This window comes from Dasypus novemcinctus, chromosome 11, assembly GCF_030445035.2.
Source record: "Dasypus novemcinctus isolate mDasNov1 chromosome 11, mDasNov1.1.hap2, whole genome shotgun sequence".
In the NCBI taxonomy this organism is placed as follows: Eukaryota; Metazoa; Chordata; class Mammalia; order Cingulata; family Dasypodidae; genus Dasypus; species Dasypus novemcinctus.
The window spans coordinates 125,739,420-125,757,484 of NC_080683.1; the positions used below are offsets into that span (position 1 = coordinate 125,739,420).

Sequence of the window (18,065 nt, forward strand, 5' to 3'; positions counted from 1 at the left end):
ACCTTCTCCTCGGCACTGTTTGGTGTCGTAGGAGCAAAAGGTGAGGAGGAGAAAGCTGCCGAAAGACAGCAGCACTCTGAACCAGGAGCTGCTTTTAGCGTCTCCACTTCAGAGCCAGATAATTTATTAAAAAGTACATTTTTACTGACTCGGTTTAAGCTGAGGATATTAGCGATAGCACTCAATCTCTCACTCTTGGGGCGTCTGCCAGTTCTGCGCACCCGCCCTGAACCCTGGAGCCTGGGCGGCTGAGGCAGCCGGGCCGGCAGGCAGGTCGCAGCAGTTAGCAACGTCAAGATGTAGTAACAGAAAGAAATGTGCTGCTACTTTGGTTTTAAAAATCTGGTACTGTACAGATTCCTAAGTCTAGCTTTCCTCAGCAGGCTTTTACTTGTCATAAAACTTATTTTATGTACATCCATTAATTTCTCTAAATAAAATTTTAAATAAATTTATGCATTTTCAATTGCACTTATAACCTAAATATATTTTCTCTTTCAGTACTTTAAAAGTCAAAAACAATAGCAAAACACATTTTTTAATTTAAATCATCAAATAATCAAAATCATGTAGGAACTTAATTTTTCCTTTACATACTATTATTGTTTACAAAGATTAACTTCCTTATACCTTTTAACGTAATCATAAAGTTAAAGTTCAATATGAAGTTACACACTTTAGATTAGAAATACAAGATTACCTGATTGGATTCCGTATCATGGTTACACTCTTTTACCCTTACCAATACAAAATATCACACGTGCACACAGTTTTCCTAAGTTCAACATTCCCATGCTCATGTTTCCTCGTTTTCTCATGAATTTTATACTTGACGCAATCTGCCCTCTAAGACGGCGACTTGGCCGTTTCTGGTCACCTCTCGGCTGCCCCTGCCGGAGCCCTTTGGGACGTGACCCGCCGGGCGCCCTGCGGGCCCAGGCCCGTGCAGCTCTGCCCCTCGGTCAAGCTGGACGGCATTCTCTCGCCCAGCCGGCCACGTCGCCCATCCTTCCCCCCTGGCGCTGCGTCCCGTGTGGCAGGACGGGCCGGCTGCCACAGCGGCTGCCACAGCAGCCTGGCTACCCGCGGGGCTGCCCGCCCAGTCGCCTGGGTCCCCAGATCAGGGCCCTGCGCGCGTGCCTGCGCTGCCCTCCAGTGGCGGCTTCGTGTACATCACACAAGTCTGGTTTGAGGTGAATTCAGCGATTTTATTCCACACTAACTGGAAATATGAAAGTTGAAGAGGCCTCTATACATAGAATTTAATTTAATTTTACCTTTGAAACACCATTACCAAGGTAGATATGCCATAGCAACGTTTTGCTGTGCCTGTCGCCTTCCAGCGATGGGAGTGCCGCAGGGTTGCAGCGCGTCCTTTGCGGTGACGGCTGCAGACCTGGGCGGCGGGCAGGACTGCCGCAGGTGTGTCGTGGGTCTGCTGGGCTCATCACTAAATTCCCGGCTCTGAGCCCCATTTCACGGATGCATGCGTAGTTAAATTCACTCTAAATGTTGTCCAATTCCTGCTAACCAACGTCCAAAGTTGGCCACTGTCGCTTCGAAACAGAGTTTTCGAGGACATTTTCAGACATTCACATAAGGTGTTTCTTCAGTAGAGGGGAAGGAAATCCAGTGTTTCAAACACAAAGGAAAAGAATGAGAATCATAAAATGAACAAAATGAGAACTTTCTATTGTTGACAAAACTGCAGTTATTTATTAGCAACTTGAAACGAGATTGACATAACAGGAGCTGAGTGTGCTTTCCCTTAGGCATTACGTCCAGTCTCTCATCAAGAGAGGGGCGCCGCTGAGATCCGGGTTACCCACCGTCGCTGAGACCGACGAGGCGGCCGCGGGCAGCCTGCAGGACCTGAGCCAAGCGACCAGGAGCGCGTCCCAGGTGCCCGCCCACCCTCACGCCCCGGGTCGTCGCGCCCTCTCCTCCAAGCTAAGGCGAACCCCGCCGTGACCCACAGGCACGCCCAGCGCCCCTGCCGGGTTCGGCGACTGAGCGCCGCCTGTTCCAGCGCCGAGCTCGGCCAGCCCCGGGCGCTGGTTCCATCTGCCGTTCTGAGCTTTGTGTTGATCAGGTCCACACTTCCCTATTTTACCAATTATGTCTCTAACTAGAAGCAATACGTGGCTTAGTGTAATTTATTTAAACGGACTCCTGTTAATTCTTCTGGAACCTCTGTCATGTCTCAGCTGCTCAGGCGACTTGGCGCTTTCGATGCCTGCTCCTGTTTTGTCGTGGCCGGCCTGTGGCGTCCGTGGTGGAACGAGGCCACAGTTTCCCTCCGCGTCCCGGGGCTGGCGGCTGTTCTGGCCGGCGATTGCGCCCCGCTGCTGCGCTCGCGGCACGTGGCTGTGCTTGACCGTGTCCCGGGCACACGCGCCGGCTCCAGCCTGTGTCCCCGCGTCCCCTTGGTGCTTAGAGCCCGTAGCCCGCTGGTTGGCGGGGCTGCTGAGGGGGCACGGGGCGCAGCGGCTCCTGCGCTGGCTCCACACGGCTGGCAGAGGGTCCTCCCCAGAGACCCCCCGCCGGAGTCAGCGTGGGCCTCGCTGCTGCCTGCCACCCAGCGCCGCCACAAGCGGCATTTAAGATTTGCGGCAGCTGCGTCGTCACATGGATGGCCGTGCCCTCTTGCGTGGGCAGAGCACCCCTAAAGCTGTGGGCCCTTGTCTGTGGGGATGTTGAGGGAGACGCTGGCGTCAGGTCCAGGTGGTTCTGCTTTAACCGGTCACTCCTCCTGAAATGCCCCGGGCCCCTGGGCGGGCAGGAGCTCCGGGACAGGCTCTGGGTGGCCCCGAGGCTCCCCTGCCACTCGCACCCCAGCAGCTTCCCCTCACACCTCACCAGGGGCCCCTGGCCCCTGACCTTTGCCGGTACTTCATGCCTCTGACTTTAACGTGTTTGCCAATCTGGGGGCTGTGAGGAGGCCTTTGGTCTTTTTGAACGGGTATATATTACCCATTCGAACATCAAAATATATTTTAAAACCCTTTTCAGTTTGCCCGAGCTCCTATCACAAATACCGCAAACTGGTTTGGGCTTAAGAGCAGGACTCTCTGGCTCCCGGGCTGAAGCTAGAAGCCTGCAGCTAAGAGACGCGCGGCTGCTTTCCCCCGGACGGGGGCACCTGCCCCTGGCGCTCCGTGGGGCTCCTCGGCTCCCCGCGTGGCGACAGCACCTCCCTCCCGCTTCTGTGGCGTCTGGACAGAAGCCTGCGCCCCTCGCTAGTGAGCGCACCTTCAGGGAAAGACGAAGAGCAGGCGTTTGTGGGGTACACGCTCGGCCTGCAGCGCACGCACGCAAAGCCCTGCTCCCGTTTCTCTCCGCATCTCGCCCGCCTCTGTAGGGCACTTTATGAAAACACAAAGGTGGTGGGAGGGAGGAGGTAACAGGTAACAGGGCAGGTGTGTGTCTGCACGCAGGTGTGTGTGTGACTGTCAACTCCCATCTTTTCCTACTCAAATTTTAATACCTAAAAATGTTTTCCACTTCATATATTCTGGAGGCCGTCTCGCATCCGGAGGTAAAGCACACCGTCATCTGTAAGTTGCGTGGTTTTGCGTCGTGCGAATGAACCGCAGTTTATTGTGCCATGTGAGCTGGACCCTGGGCTTTCTCCAGTCTTCCGCTGTTGTGAGCCGGGCCACTAAAATGAATTTGCGCACTTGTAATTCAGACGTGTGTGTGCGTCTCTGTGTGTGTTAGGATAAACAATTCACATTTTCTGTGCTTTAATGTCATAAACTTAAATCCCCTGCCAAGTATTTAATTAAATTCACATCTTTTGGATTTTAAGGTTAAAAACTTAAGCTCTCTGCTTTACTGTAAGTATCTGGGGAACTCTATTTCTTCAGTGTTTAGAAGAGTTCTCTAACACTTCTGGCGCTTTAGGGGTTGGGTTTTGTTGGATTCGTGCGTGGTTGCTGACTTCTCCTTTCACCCCGCAGGGGAACACCGCTTCACAGGCTGTACTTGGAAAAGGTGAGCTCATCTTCTCCTCGCACTGCCCCTTCCCAGACCTCAGGGCACAGAGGCCCCCTGTGTCCTGACCCTTGGTGGGTCCCCGATGTCTCCTTCACCCTGTTGCGTCTGGTCCGCTCAGGGTGGGCTAGAGCAGATCATCTCACCTGTGGACTCCAGACTTAAACTCAAGTGCAAGAGGCTGTAACAAAGGGCCCGTGAGTCAAGCTCGTGCTGTAATGGCCCCACCTTGTGCTCGAGTCGCTAATGCCTCTGCAAATAAATCCACCAGTTCCTAAGTTAACTAAGCCTCAGTCCCCAAAGGGTTACGTGGCCTGTCCACACAGAGGAGTGTGGCTCAAGAGGTCCCGTGAGTTTCATGGCATTGCCTGATAAAGTTAAAGGCAGGTTGCGGGGTCTGACCTTGAGGACTGAAGACGTGAATGAACCCTGTTTCCTCGCAAAGGCTCTGCCAAATCGTCGCCTGGCCCCCTCACCTGCAGCTGCTGCCCATGGCAGACGTTAAGTGCATAACCGAGCTAAGCAGGTGTGGCTCCAGAAGGCTCCAGAGAAAGTGCTCGCACATTCACGATGCGGTTCAAGCGCCTGCCCCCTAAGAGCCAGGCGCGTGGTGCTGCCCCACGCGGCCTCCGTGCGATGACTGTCTCGTGGACTTCCCCGAGCAGGCCTCCCTCTCTACTCTTCTGTGGTTTAGGGGCTTGCTCTTTAGCAGCATGGGTGCGTTTGACACATCTGTGCTTCTACCGTGCGCAGAAGAGCAGCTGGACGCCGGAGTGGGGGACGCAGCCCACCAGCCCGAGGGCCTCAACTACCAAGACCTGGTCGGCCCAGCGACAGCCGCCCAGGACAAGTTGCAGGAGGAGTTCACGGCCGTCAGCGCTGCCATCTCCAAGGAGATCTGGCTGGAGTTTGAGGACTTCTGCATGTGCTTTCAGTAAGCAGAACACGGTGTATTTTGGGTATTTAATATTGTCATTAAGTAAGCTATCACTTTTCAGCTATCACTTCAAAGAGGGAAGGCACTATTAGCTGTGTGGTTGAATAATAGTGAGCAAAAGTCTTCAGGGGGAAAATGGAGGAGATGATTTTCCACATGACCTGCCAACAGGTAAACCTGCCTCATTCCGGCGCTGGCTTTTCTGCAGAGAGTTGTCGATTCAATGAGGAGCGTTAGCTTCACAGAGCTCATTTTTGTCCCCGTAAGATAACTAATTCCATGTGGTTGTTACAGTTTTTGAAACTTGCTTCTCTCCTTATCATATTCTGACTCTATTTCATTGTAAACAACTTAACATGTAGTCCTAGTCTGTTGAATATAATGTAAATAACCTGTTATAAACCTTTTTTTCAGAAATGTGTATATTTTCCATAAGCCAGCTTCATATTACTTTAACTTCCAGAAATCAGAATTTAAGGTAAGTACCTGATGTCCTCTCTCCCCTTCCTAGAATTAAATATTTGATAGAATCAAGCAAGTGCAAAACGCCTTCAGATTTCTCAAATGTTTCTAAACGTGTGGCCTAGTTAAGTATATATTTTTTAAAGATTTGGTATTTAGGGCTCAGTACTAACTCCTTGTGCACCGACGCATCCAGTGCTTGCGTGGGCATGTGAGCGGGGGTCCTGCTTGTCATGTCGGGGTGTCCGCGCTGTGCACGTGGGGTGCTGCAAGCCCTTGCGTGTGGGCCCTGTGGCTCTCAGGGCAAACCTGGTTCTGTGTGGCCCTTTCTTGCCTCTCCAAAGCTAAAGGGCTGTCCATGAGCAGCGGGTGTTGCTGGGATTGGGGGCAGGGGGAGGAGCGGGTCTGTACCCACTGCCCATGGAGCCCTGAGGTGCACCCAAAGGCACCCACCCTCCATCCAAGCCCGCCCGCTTCCTGCCCCTACTACCCGCTCTCGCATCGCAGCCCTCGCGGTCAGGCTGTCCTCACGGCGCTGACCCTGTGGGGCGGACGCTGCTGGGGCGCCGGGGTCAGCAGGCCAGGGCGGCGGCGTCCCTGCCGGTGGCCAGCGCTCAGCGTGTCCCTGCTCCCCCGCAGCTGTCGGAGGAGCGCGTGTCCTACCACCTGTTCGTGGACAACCTGAAGCCCACTGAGCTGCTGGTCTCCTTCTCTGCACTGGTGCGCTGGGGAGAGCCTGGAGGTGAGCACCGCCCGGGGAGCTGGGGCCCTGGAGAGCCTGGAGGTGAGCATTTCCCAGGGAGCCGGGGCCCTGGAGAGCCCGGGAGTGAGCACTGCCCAGGGAGCCAGGGCCCTGGAGAGCCTGGAGGTGAGCACTGCCTGGAGAGCCGGGGCCCTGGAGAGCCTGAGGGTGAGCACTGCCCGGGGAGCCCGGGCCCTGGAGGGCCTGGATGTGAGCACTGCCTGGGGAGCCGGGACCCTGGAGAGCCTGAGGGTGAGCACTGCCCAGGGAGCCAGGCCCTGGAGAGCCCGGGGCTGAGCACTGCCCAGGAGCCGGGGCCCCAGGGCTCCTGTGCCCGCCCAGGAAAGGCACTAAGATCCTGACCTGGTGAGGGAATGTGCTCCAGGCTCCCCGAGCCACGCCGGACCCTCACGACTTCTGGGTTTTTTTGTTTGCTTGTTTGTTTGGCATGAAATTTTAAGCAATTCTTTTTCAAATTATCTTTTTTAACGTTTACGGTTTGTTGGTAGTATTTAAATCCTTAGTCTATCTGGAGTTATTTTGCTGTGAAATCTGACACACAGGTCCAGTTTTTCCCAGATCGCAGGGCATTTTCCCAATACAGTATATTGAATTATCCACCTGATGCCGCAGTGATGATATCTTTACCGTGTTAAACTTCAGCGTGCATTTGGACATGGAAGGGCGACTTCTCTTTCCCACAGATCCATCTCTCTCCTCTCATCGCACCCCGTTAGTAGCTGGGGGTGTGCCTAAACACCTGGTAGGCGGGTTACCTCTCCCTTTATTCTTATTTTCCAGAAATTTTCAGGAAATTCTTTATCACTTATTTTTCCCTAGGAATGTTTCCGTAGAAGCAGATTCTGAAACATCTCCGTCATTTTTTTCTCTGGCCCAGCATTAAGCTCACAAAGGGCTCCTGCTTAGGGGACCAGGCTAGGTGCAGCGGACGCCCTGAGTCCCCCACCCAGACTCGCCTGCTGGGCGGGCGGCTCCGGGTTGGCCTAGCGCTGGCCTGCTCGGGCTCTCGGCTCGGGCCCGCCCCCATGGCCCTGCCCCGCACCCGGCGGCTCTGCTCCGCCCCGGGCCCTCTGGCGGCTCTCTCCACCTCTAGCCACGTGCGCATAAAGTGCCTTGGCACGAAGCCCTGCTCGAGACCCTCCGAGGGCCTCGCATTTAGCACTCGGCGCACCAGCGGGCGCTGATTTCCAGGGCACCGGCCGGCCCTCGCCCACTGCCCCGGCACCAAACCGCTGGGCCCAGCCTTCTCGCTCCGTGTCTGCCTCCTCGTCCACGAATTGTCCACCACGCGCTCTAGCCCTGCTGGTCCTCGGGGACGAGGCAGCGGCCTCCGCCTGGACCGGTTCCCCAGGCAGCCATGCGGCCTCACTCTCCACAGTCACCTCACGTTGACCTTGAGCCAAAGCCCCCGGAGCCTCGGATACTCCTTTGACGGTGCCATCCCTGCCCTGGCTGCAAGGCCTGGCCGTGTGCAGCCATCAGCTGTCTGTCTGTCTTCCTGGTTTCTTCACTGAGGAGTGATTACGAGCTTTCTTCCCCATATTTATTTACCTGGAACAATTAATTCTACTGTTTTACGAGCATCTTTAGAGTATCTGTAATTCCCAATTATTGTTTTTTAAAGATTTATTATTTATTTCTCTCCCCTTCCTTCCCCCGTCCCCCACCCCCTCTTTTGTCTGCTCTGTGTCCATTTGCTGTGTGTTCTTCTGTGTCCACTTGCATTCTTGTCAGCAGCACCGGGAATCTGTGTCTCTTTTTGTTGTGTCATCTTGCTGCATCATCTCTGTGTGTGTGCGGCACCATTCCTGGGCAGGTTGCATTTTGTTCACGCTGGGCGGCTCTCCTTACGGGGTGCACTCCTTGAGTGTGGGGCTCCCCTATGTGGGGGACACTCCTGCGTGGCAGGGCACTCCTTGCGCGCATCAGCACTGCATGTGGGCCAGCTCCACACGCGTCAAGGAGGCCCGGGGTTTGAACCCTGGACCTCCCATGTGGTGGGCAGACGCCCTTTCCGTTGGGCCAAATCCACTCCCCCCAATTATTATTATTTATGTTGTTACTGCCTCAAAAATAAACCATTCCAATGAAGGCCAGCTATACGCTCACAGTCAACTTTTAATACCTTTTCCCTTCTCCCAAAGCCTTAACCAAGGACAGCCCCCCCATAGAGCCTGGGCTTCTTACAGCTGAGACGTTTTCTTGGAGATCCCTGAAGCTGCGCAATCTCGTCTTGAAGATTCACACGTACGCGACCAAGGCGGCCGTGCTGCGCCTGCCTGTCGGGTAGGTAGCGGCTGCGTTTCCCACCCGCGGGACCTTAGGAAGCCCTCCGCACCTGTCGCGTGCTAAGATGTTCTATTGCGTATTGTTCCCAGAAGCGATTTCACAAAGCACAGGTCTGTCATTAGGATTCTCCAGAAAAATAATTCCACAAATAAACTGAAGAAATGCCGTATACCGAATCCCCTTTTGGAAAACTCCTGTCAGGAATTCTGGGAACTTGTTTAGTAAGGAGTACCGTTTAACTCATTTAATGCGGCACTTCCTAAAATTAACTGATGCAAATATCCTTTTGTTTACTTGTAACTCTTTTTATATTCCTTAGAAAATCCTAATTTCATATAAACACAGGTTGTGCAACCGTATTTTCCCCTGCCAAATTACTGTTTTGCCTGTAATTTTTTGTTAGATTTTATTGTTAATTAGGAGAAAACTAAGTAAACAGAGCACATTTTTTCGTTTTAAATAAAATATGAAGGATTGAAAGTTCTTGATTTTGATAAATAAAATCCAAACCATTATCTCATATTTCAGATGAAATAAATGCTTTTACTGGATTTTTTCCCAAGACCACTTAGGTCTATTTTAATGGATCAGTAAAAAGCTATATCTCTTGTATAAACAGCAGTGCTCCAGCAAAATGCTAAAATAGCGTGTGTCAAGCATCAGATGCTCCTAGAAAATAACAAATTAAAAAAACTCAATAGTTCTCCAATCTGCCCTGAAAACTATGGTATGTAGAGATTCTCCAGAAATTGTCACTTTCCCTGAGTGTCCTAACTTTGGAGGCAGCCAAGGACAGGGCACTGGTGACGGCTCCTCCGTCCAGCCCCGCGCGGGGCGGGCTTTGGACCTCTCCCTGCCCTCAGGGCCAGGGGCCCTGCCCCCAGCGTGCTGCAGCCTCGCGGGAGAGGCACCGTTGACATCCGGAAACCACATGTTTATGGGCAAGACTGCAAAATCGCTCTGAAAGCTGCAGAGCCCTCCACCAGGGGCTCTAACCAGGGCTCCACGGACCCCAGCGTCTGTGAGCTGGAATTCAAAATTCAAAATAATGTTATTCTTGTGGGGACGTGTTGGTGCAGGTGCGACATATTTATTAAATAATGCACAGTATAGTGTGGACTTAGATGCTTTTTATTTTGATGTAGCATATTCTGAGGGCAGTGGAAAACTGCCTACCAAAAAGGTTGGTAAGGAGGCGGAGATGGCTTTATGATGCTGTGGGAAAACCTGAATTTCTAAACGTTTGCCAAAAATGACTGAACAGATGTTGAACCATGTTTGGTTACCAGGTACTGAAATTATGGAAAACTTGTGAAGCGTTATTTTGAATAATCCTAAAACTTAATGTAAAGACATGTTAGCATCATAAACCATCTGCGCTACATTCTGAGAAGGGGTCCGTGGTTTTCATCTGACTGGCAGAGGGGTCTGTGGAACCAAAGTGGTTGAGAACCCCTGCTCTGCAGCAGCGTGAGTTGCCGTCACTGTCAGGAGAACACATGGCCTGGACTTGGCCTATGTGACTGTGGGTTCGTTTCTCCAGCGTGTACAAGTTTGTCATATAATGCACCTGTTTTTGTCTCCCATGTTTCCGTGAACTCTGAGGGTTCTTCACGGTGACAATCCAAAGGTCTCTGTTCCTTCTCTGCTGAAGAACGCAGCTCTCCACTTGGCTTGAGCTCCGGAGCTGCCTGGAGCGGAGCGAGGCCAGCCCCTGACAGAGGGGCTGCCGGTGCTCACCTGCCCCTCTCCCCAGGAGGCACATGCTTATCTTCACCGTGCACGCGCCGATAGGACACGCCATCCACATCTGCAGCATGGTGAGCTTCGTCGTCGGCGACGAGGACGTCGTGCTGCCCTGCTTCGAGCCGGTAAACACTCAGCAGCTGCGTTTGGAGGGAACGTTTCATTAATCGTGTAAAGCATTAATGGTGTGTCTGTGTTTCATTTTCAGAGGTTTTGAACTAAATCATATCTCCATTTCATATTCAACATGCACTTTCTTTTTACTTTTTTAAAGCATATCCTACAAGAATTCCCAAATGCAAACTGTACACTAAGTAGTCTAAACTCTGTGGGGATACAAGTATGGAATGGTGGTTTTTTTTCCCAAAGACTGCCTTTGCCTCTGCTCTGGTGAGTCCCCTTTCACATCTGGGAGCATCTCAGGAAGGCCCCCTAGCACCGCTGGTCCTCCTGGGCTGTAGCGCTTCAGTACAGTCCTCTTTACTACCGCTGGAGATGCTGACCTGGTGCTTTCCTTTCACACCTTCCTCGGCCCTGCCCCTGAGCAGGCAAGGGGCGCCTGGAAGGTTCCGTCACGTCATCTGCCCTCCTCTTGACCACCTCTTCCATTTTTCTTTTCCTCTGCTCTGACAGGGTCTGAAAGAAGAAATGAGGTAAATGGGGTGACAGTCTCCCAGGAGTCCTCTGCTGGCTTTCCATGTCTTCGGTGGGGTCGTCTGTGTTCGGGGGTCATATATTTGTCTAGGGCGTCCCCCCGGCACGCTTCCACCCCCCTCAGCAGCACGGCCCTGGGCCGATGGGGCCCCTCCCTCTCCTAGATGGAACCTGTCCCTCCTGTTGGTGGGGCTCCCCTCTCACATGGCAGGGCTCCCCCCACTCACAGGATGGGGCTCCCCTCCTCACGGGGTGGGGCTCCCCTCTCACATGGCAGGGCTCCCCTCCTCACAGGGTGGGGCTCCCCTCTCACATGGCAGGGCTCCCCCCACTCACAGGATGGGGCTCCCCTCCTCACGGGGTGGGGCTCCCCTCTCACATGGCAGGGCCCCCCCCACTCACAGGATGGGGCTCCCCTCCTCACGGGGTGGTGCGCCCCTCCTCACATTGTGGGGCTCCCCTCACTCACAGGGTGGGGCTCCCCTCCTCACGGGGTGGGGCTCCCCTCGTAGGGTTCATCCTGCCCCTCTGCTGGTGGGCTCCCCTCGCCTGCCCAGCACCCCTCCTGGTCAGGGCAGCAACACAAAAGCTCAAGCCAGCCCTCGCCCTCTCCTTCCTGGTCCCTGGGCACATGGAGAAGGTCCACAGGTCCACTCTCCACATCAGCAGATGTGCCTTATTTCCTGAATTATATTTATTCTGCTCAATTTAAAATCTTGTCTTTTAAAAATAGTTCTGCTTTTGATGGCATGCATTATCCAGTGCATTGTCTTTCTTTAGGAGATCTAACTCTCCACGTGTTTCGTGGGGAAGGATTCAGGGCCAGGTCCCCATGTTCTTTGGTTCTAGTAAAAAGACAAACAGAGAAAGTCTGGCCCAAGATGGAAGAGCTCCTCAGAGCCATCAGTGAGCACTCCCTGGCCGTGGCTTCGGCTTAGGGAGCCACCACTGAGAAGAGGCTCAGTCCAGGCTGCATGGGGACTTGGACAGCGTGTGGTTAAGTAAATGCGGGCAGGCAGCAGGCAGGTTTCTGTGTTCATCTCTTCTCACCGAGGCTCCCTGCAGCAGGGCGCATGTGTCGCCCAGGTGTGCCTGCTGGGTGGTCCCCGAGATCTCTGCAGGGACCTGAGCTGCAGGGATTGCCCCACAGCCTTCTGGAGGGAGGGTCAAAGTCTGCCCCCAGCGCCACCCTCTTCCAGCTACTCCAGCTGCCCTCTGCACAGGGCACCTCCAGCTCTGCCCACCACGGCCCATCCAGGGAGGCTTCATATATCTCGGGATGTTCTGTTTCTGTTTTTATTTATTTTTAAAGATTTATTTATTTCTCTCCCCTCCTCCTCCTCCCCCCCAGTTTTCTGTTCTCTGTGTCTATTTGTTGTGTCTTCTTTGTCCGCTTCTGTTGTCAGCGGCACAGGAATCTGTGTTTCTTTCAGTTGTGTCATCTTATTGTGTCAGCTCTCCATGTGTGCGGCACCATTCCTGGGCAGGCTGCACTTTCTTTCTCGCTGGGTGGCTCTCCTTACGGGGCGCACTCCTTGCGCGTGGGGCTCCCCTACGCGGGGGACAGCCCTGCTTGGCACAGCACTCCTTGCGTGCATCAGCACTGCGCATGGGCCAGCTCCACATGGGTCAAGGAGGCCCAGGGTTTGAACTGCGGACCTCGCATATGGTAGACGGACGCCCTATCCCTGGCCAAGTCCACTGCCCATGTTTCTGTTTTTAATTCTAGGAACTTCCTGGGATCCTGGTTTCTTTCTTGGTTTGTTTCTTTGGGGTTGTTGTGAAGAAACACCCAGCAGCCTGTGTTAGGTCAACAGCTCACATTTGAGCTTTCTTCATTAACTGGATTTGCATACTCTCCATTTCCAGCAATCAGAGATCTCCCTTCCCCCAAGTCTTTTTATCTTTATGGGTCTCTTCCTGAATTTCCTCTGCCCACCAGTCTCCAAACCTCCCAAAGATTTTGCCACGTTAATTCCTGGTGGCCCTTCAGAACTAGCCTGGGTATACCTCTGCGGAGGGATTTTCTGGACCCCCTAGAAGGGTGTGTGTTCTCCCCCAGCCTTGGTGTTTCCGTCATGGGACCCACCTGAGCAGTGGATTAATTCCTCTCCCCTCACCGTGCTGGAGCAGGGATCGCTGTGAGCTCCGTGTCCCCGAGGCCACAGCGCCTGCTGGAAGCCTTGACCTGCAGGTCCCTGGAAATACCTGTTGAACACTTGACGCTTGAATAGACTAGTGTGAGAACGCTCTCGCCACACTCTGTCTTCACAGGAGAGCTACCGATTCACAGAGCAGGCGACTATAATCCTCAAAGCTGTCGGGAACATGATTGCTAATTTTAGAAGCAGGGGCAAGCTTACCACGGCTATGGAGGACTTGCAGATGGCTCACTACCCAACCCCTCTCGGCAACAAAGAGCTGACAGCTCAGCACTTCAGGGTGAGCAGCTCCGCTTGGGGGCTTTGGGGGTGCTTGCCGTGCCCGATGCATGATGACCGCAAAGGCGAGCCCGAGGCTGGACTGCTGGAGCGCAGCTGCCCGACGGGTGCAGTGCCCTGCTGTCCCCTCCGCAGCGGGCTCCACGGGGACGCCTCCCAGCCCAGTGCTGCTGGGACCAAGGCTGGGCTTCCACCCCCTTGCCCATCCCGTGGCCCCGACCCCTGTGGCCTATGGATCACAAGGCTGGCAGAGGCACTGAGGACGGGGAGGGAACGCTGTGACCAGGGAAGGCATTACTGCCGGCAAGGGGTGCACCATCCGTCCTGGGGGAAGCCCTCACATCGACCGGCCGCCTCATGCTGCTGGGCTCCCCGGAGGACAGGGCTGTCGCGCAGGTCAGCGCCAGTCTCTGCTGCCCCCGCTGGGCAGACGGGCCTGGGGAGAGAGCCTGCGGGGACCGGGCATGGGGTCCACGTGGCTGCCACAGCCCTGCTGGGGCCGACTGAGGCTGACCCATAGAGAACCGGCGAGGGGCCAGCGGGCACACACACCTCGCCCAGAAGAGGCTGTTTTGGAAATGAAACGCCTCTGCTTTATGCCGTGGTGCTTACGTAGCTTATTTGGCATTTTCCAGTGAGCCACCCCCAAGTCGATCGGTTCCGCCGTGGTTTTCCCTAAACCGTTGCAGACAGGCTCGCTGCATCTGACTAACAGTGTCCCGGACACAAGGGCTCTCCCAACAGCAAACGCTGTCAGCGTGCTCGCCGGGGGCTGTCCTTGGCATGTTTACAGAGGACGGGGGCAGGTGAACTTCCTTTCCTAGGCCAGCCCAATCGCTTCAGGCCCCGTGCAACGCAGACCGCTTTCTGAGTGCTCGAGGAAAGCTTTGGGTCAGTCTTCCCAGGACCAGAGCGTGCTGCCTCCAGGGTCCGAGGAGGCCCACCCAGACTGGCCTCATCCTTCAGTCCTCGCAGCGCCGCATCACTTCCCAGAGGTGCTGCCCTCACCCCTGGGCCCTCCCAGGTGGCCGTGGACCCGGCAGGGGCTGCCCCCGCTCTGGCACGCACTCGACGGGGTGCGGAGGTCAGAGTCCCACCAGCCCTTGCCTGCCAGGTGTGGCTGGAATGTGTAGCTCGACCAGCTGCAGTGCTGAGCATCCAGGTGACCAAGGACATGGAGATGAGAGCGGGAGAAGTAGAGGTCCCCAGCCTCAGGGGGACACTGTCGGAGGCTGCAGGGCGCCATTACAGCGCACCACGGCCAGGGGCTTGAGGCAACAGAAGTCTGTCCTCTCCAGCTCTGGAGCCCAGATGCCCAAACCAAGGTGTGGGCAGGTCACTCTCCCTCCGCAGGCTCCGCTGAGGGTGTCCCCGGCTCCTGCCCGCGTCAGGTGGCTGCTGGCCGGCCGTGGCGCACCCTGGCCTGTGGCTCGACTGCTGCCTGCCCTTTCCTACAGGGCCCCTGTCCCTCTGCGTCTCTGTGGCCCAAGTGCCTCTTCTCCAAGGACTTGAGGCAGAATCCAGTTGGGCTCGTGTTGACTTTTCCATTTGAACTGACTTGACTTCCACACGAGGTCACTCTCGCAGGCCCGGGACTCAGGACTGGCCGTGTCTTTTGGAGGACGTAGCTCAGCACGTGACAGCCGGTGCACCACCTGCGGAGATGCCCTTGTGGAAACGAACAGCTGCCGGCCCTCCACTGGACAGCAGGCAAGACAGCGTCTGCCAGCTCCCAGCTGAGCTGTGCCCGCTCACTGCCACGGCCACAGGGTGGCTGCCCTGGCCATCACCATGGGCTGGGCCTGTGACACTCCACGTTCTCAGCCACAGGAGCTCGTGGCGAATCAGCAGGAGGTGTGGTGGGACAGCCACCCTGCGCCACGGCCCTCGTTCAGTGTTTAGGCGAGCACGCCCTCTGGGCAAGCTCATTCAGTGTTTAGGACTTGCTCATTTAGTGTTCAGGTGAGCACACCCTCTGGATGCGCTCTCACCTCGCTGCCTGTTGCCAGCTCAGCTCTCCTTCTCTCTCCCACCACCTGTCCTCTAGCACCCCAGCCACCTTACTGACCGCCTGGTCCCTCCCCAATGCTGTCACCGCTTTCCCCCATCCCCACCTGTGCCTTCTCCCCACCTTGCCCGAGTATCCTCTGGGCCCTCCTGGGGAAGGTAGACTGGTGCTCAACCCCTGAGCTGACCCTTTCCAGCACTCCCTTGCTAGATCTGGAATCACTCACTTTATGAGTCAGTCCCGAGTTTGGTTTTCAACAGTCTGCCATGAATTTTAACTCAATCATTCCTTGATATTCTTCAGGATTTTACCACCTTTGGTATCTTTAAAAATAATTCGCTTGGTTTTGCGCGTGCACACTGTATGTAAATTAAACTGCCCATGTTCTTTGTGCCTTACACATTTCTTTTTTTTTTTTTAAGATTTATTTATTTATTTAACTCCCCCCCTCTGCCGGTTGTCTGTTTTCTGTGTCTTTTTGCTGCGTCTTGTTTCTTTGTCCGCTTCTGTTGTCGTCAGCGGCACGGGAAGTGTGGGCGGCGCCATCCTGGGCAGGCTGCACTTTCACACTGGGCGGCTCTCCTTACGGGGCGCACTCCTTGCGCGTGGGGCTCCCCTACGCGGGGGACACCCCTGCATGGCAGGGCACTCCTTGCATGCATCAGCACTGCACATGGGCCAGCTCCACACGGGTCAAGGAGGCCCGGGGTTTGAACCGCTGACCTCCCATGTGGTAGACGGACGCCCTAACCACTGGGCCAAGTCCATTTCCCTGTGCCTTACACGTTTCGTTCCATGTCGGTTTCGTGCAAATCCTTCCCACCGCCAGGTGATGCTGGAGTTCACGCCTGCTGCTCCGCAGAGCAATACTGTTTTATTCAGAGTAGCAGGTGGCTCTTCGCTCTGCCTGGCGGGTGGGGCTAGCGTTCTCGGTTCCCTCTTCTTCCTCCCACGTGGAGGGCGCGCCGCGCAGTCGTGGGGTCCCAGGCAGGCCACCTCCTGGCCCCGGCCTCGGGCTCGGCCCGGGGGGCTGCCTGGGCCGGCGGGCTCAGCCGGCACTGCGTGTGGCGGCGAGGCCGGGTGGGCTCGCACAACTCAGACCGCACTCGCGCACTCTGGAGACTTGCCGTGAGGAGAACGAACTTGCACTGGGTGTCCACGGCTGGAAGGGAGTTCTGGAACACCTGGAGCAGCCCCTCTCCAAGCAGCTCCCCACAGCTGACTCCCGGACCGCGGAGGGAGAAAATGCATGTTTTTGTGAGCCACTGAGGTTTCAAATCTGCTTATTACGTAGCAAAAACTAACATATTACCCAAATCCTATCATTCCTATTTTATTTTGGAAGGCCCTTTTTTTGTGGCAGATTGGCCGTCCTAAATGTGAAAGATCACAGTAAAAAATAACAAAACAGACTGCGTGAGCTGCCATGAGAGGCCGCTGCAGGGGGCCGAGGAGTGTGGTGTGGCCCCATTAACAGGCCTCGGCCTTTCCGCGGGCAGGGCAAGTCGGTGGTTGATTTTTTTCACCTGATTGTGTAGTGAAACTATTTTCCTGTGGTAATTTAATGTCTTACATGTATTTGTCTCATGCTCATAGTAGATGTTGGATTTAGAGCATTTTTTTACTTGTCACAAAAACTCTCTAAGCCGTTACAAGGAGCTGGGCGCGTTGACTTCTCGCGAGGCCTGAGCACAGCCAGCAGTGGGCGCCGCTCAGAGAAGAGGGACAAGAGGGGCCAAAGGGTCCGCAGAGCCCTGCCGCCCCTGGGTCTCTCCCTGTGGCCTGTGTTCTCTTGCCCCAGTTCGTATCCTGGAAAATAATGCTGCCACAGCTCACACTCCTTTCCCACACAAGGCCGGTGTAGGAGGCTCTCCTGCTCTCACATCCCCGGCGGAAGCCGCAGCGGCTCTCCCAGCCTGGGCCGGGGGCTGGGCACAGACAGTGGGTGTTGAGTCATGTTGGGAGGGCGGGGAGGGTCCTCAGGAAAGGGACCAGCAGGCAGACAGACGCCCACACCTCGGACGGTGCTGACTCAGCTGGAACCTTGGCGCATCAGGACGCTCGCCAGGCAGACCGCTGGAGGAGGATGTGCCCAGTTTACCGTCTCGGCGCCTTCTTTCCATCCCCTTTGGTAAGATCAAGAAGAGCCAGCACTCAGCCTGCCTGTGGGTATCAGTGGCTTTGGAAACCGCAGGGCAAAACAGAACGTTGTTTTAGGAAATGGAGCGTTTTCAAGCTGTTATTGACATGGAGGACAAAATTGTACAGGAAAACAGACATTATGGATTCTCGGTCAAAAGTGATCTGGGAGAGTAGGAGTTTGCATATAAATAAATTTTAGTTATAGCTTAACCACCTAATGTTGCTTATTTTTCTCATGTATGCCTGTTTGATATATAATTTTAAAATGGTTTAAGTAAATCTAAAAGCTTTTCAATATGAAGGTACAACTACTAGGCGATTAAAAATTCTAAGCAACAGGAAACGGATATGGCTCAACTGGGCTCCCGCTGTCCATTTGGGAGGTCCAGGGCTCGATGCCCAGGGCTTCCTGGCGAGGGCGAGCTGGCCCACGCAGAGAGCTGGCCCAGCGGAGTGTCGGCCCACGCAGGAATGCTGCCACGCAGGAATGCCATCCCGCGTGGGAAAGCCACCCCACGCAGGAGTGCCGGCCGACGCTGAGAGCTGGTGCAGCAAGAGTCACAGAGGAGAGAAAATAAGAAGACGCAGCAGAACAGGGAGTCGAGGTGACTCAAGAGAGTGATCGCC

The 18,065-nt window shown here is 54.9% G+C and overlaps 1 protein-coding gene across 12 annotated transcripts in view; it reads left to right on the forward strand.

Annotated features, from left to right (window-relative positions):
* ADGB (androglobin) overlaps positions 1 to 18,065 on the forward strand; it is a 193,047-nt gene that overhangs the window by 120,177 nt on the left and 54,805 nt on the right. For all 12 annotated transcript variants that reach the window (XR_011650164.1, XM_058307617.1, XM_058307606.1 and 9 more), the window contains 8 exons: positions 1,773 to 1,902; positions 3,963 to 3,996; positions 4,750 to 4,930; positions 5,348 to 5,411; positions 6,035 to 6,137; positions 8,303 to 8,444; positions 10,204 to 10,318; positions 13,122 to 13,289. Coding sequence is in view for 11 of the 12 variants with exons in the window: in XM_058307617.1 (XP_058163600.1) it covers positions 1,773 to 1,902; positions 3,963 to 3,996; positions 4,750 to 4,930; positions 5,348 to 5,411; positions 6,035 to 6,137; positions 8,303 to 8,444; positions 10,204 to 10,318; positions 13,122 to 13,289 (937 nt within the window). In the remaining variant the exon portion in view is untranslated. The remainder of the gene's footprint in view (positions 1 to 1,772; positions 1,903 to 3,962; positions 3,997 to 4,749; positions 4,931 to 5,347; positions 5,412 to 6,034; positions 6,138 to 8,302; positions 8,445 to 10,203; positions 10,319 to 13,121; positions 13,290 to 18,065) is intronic.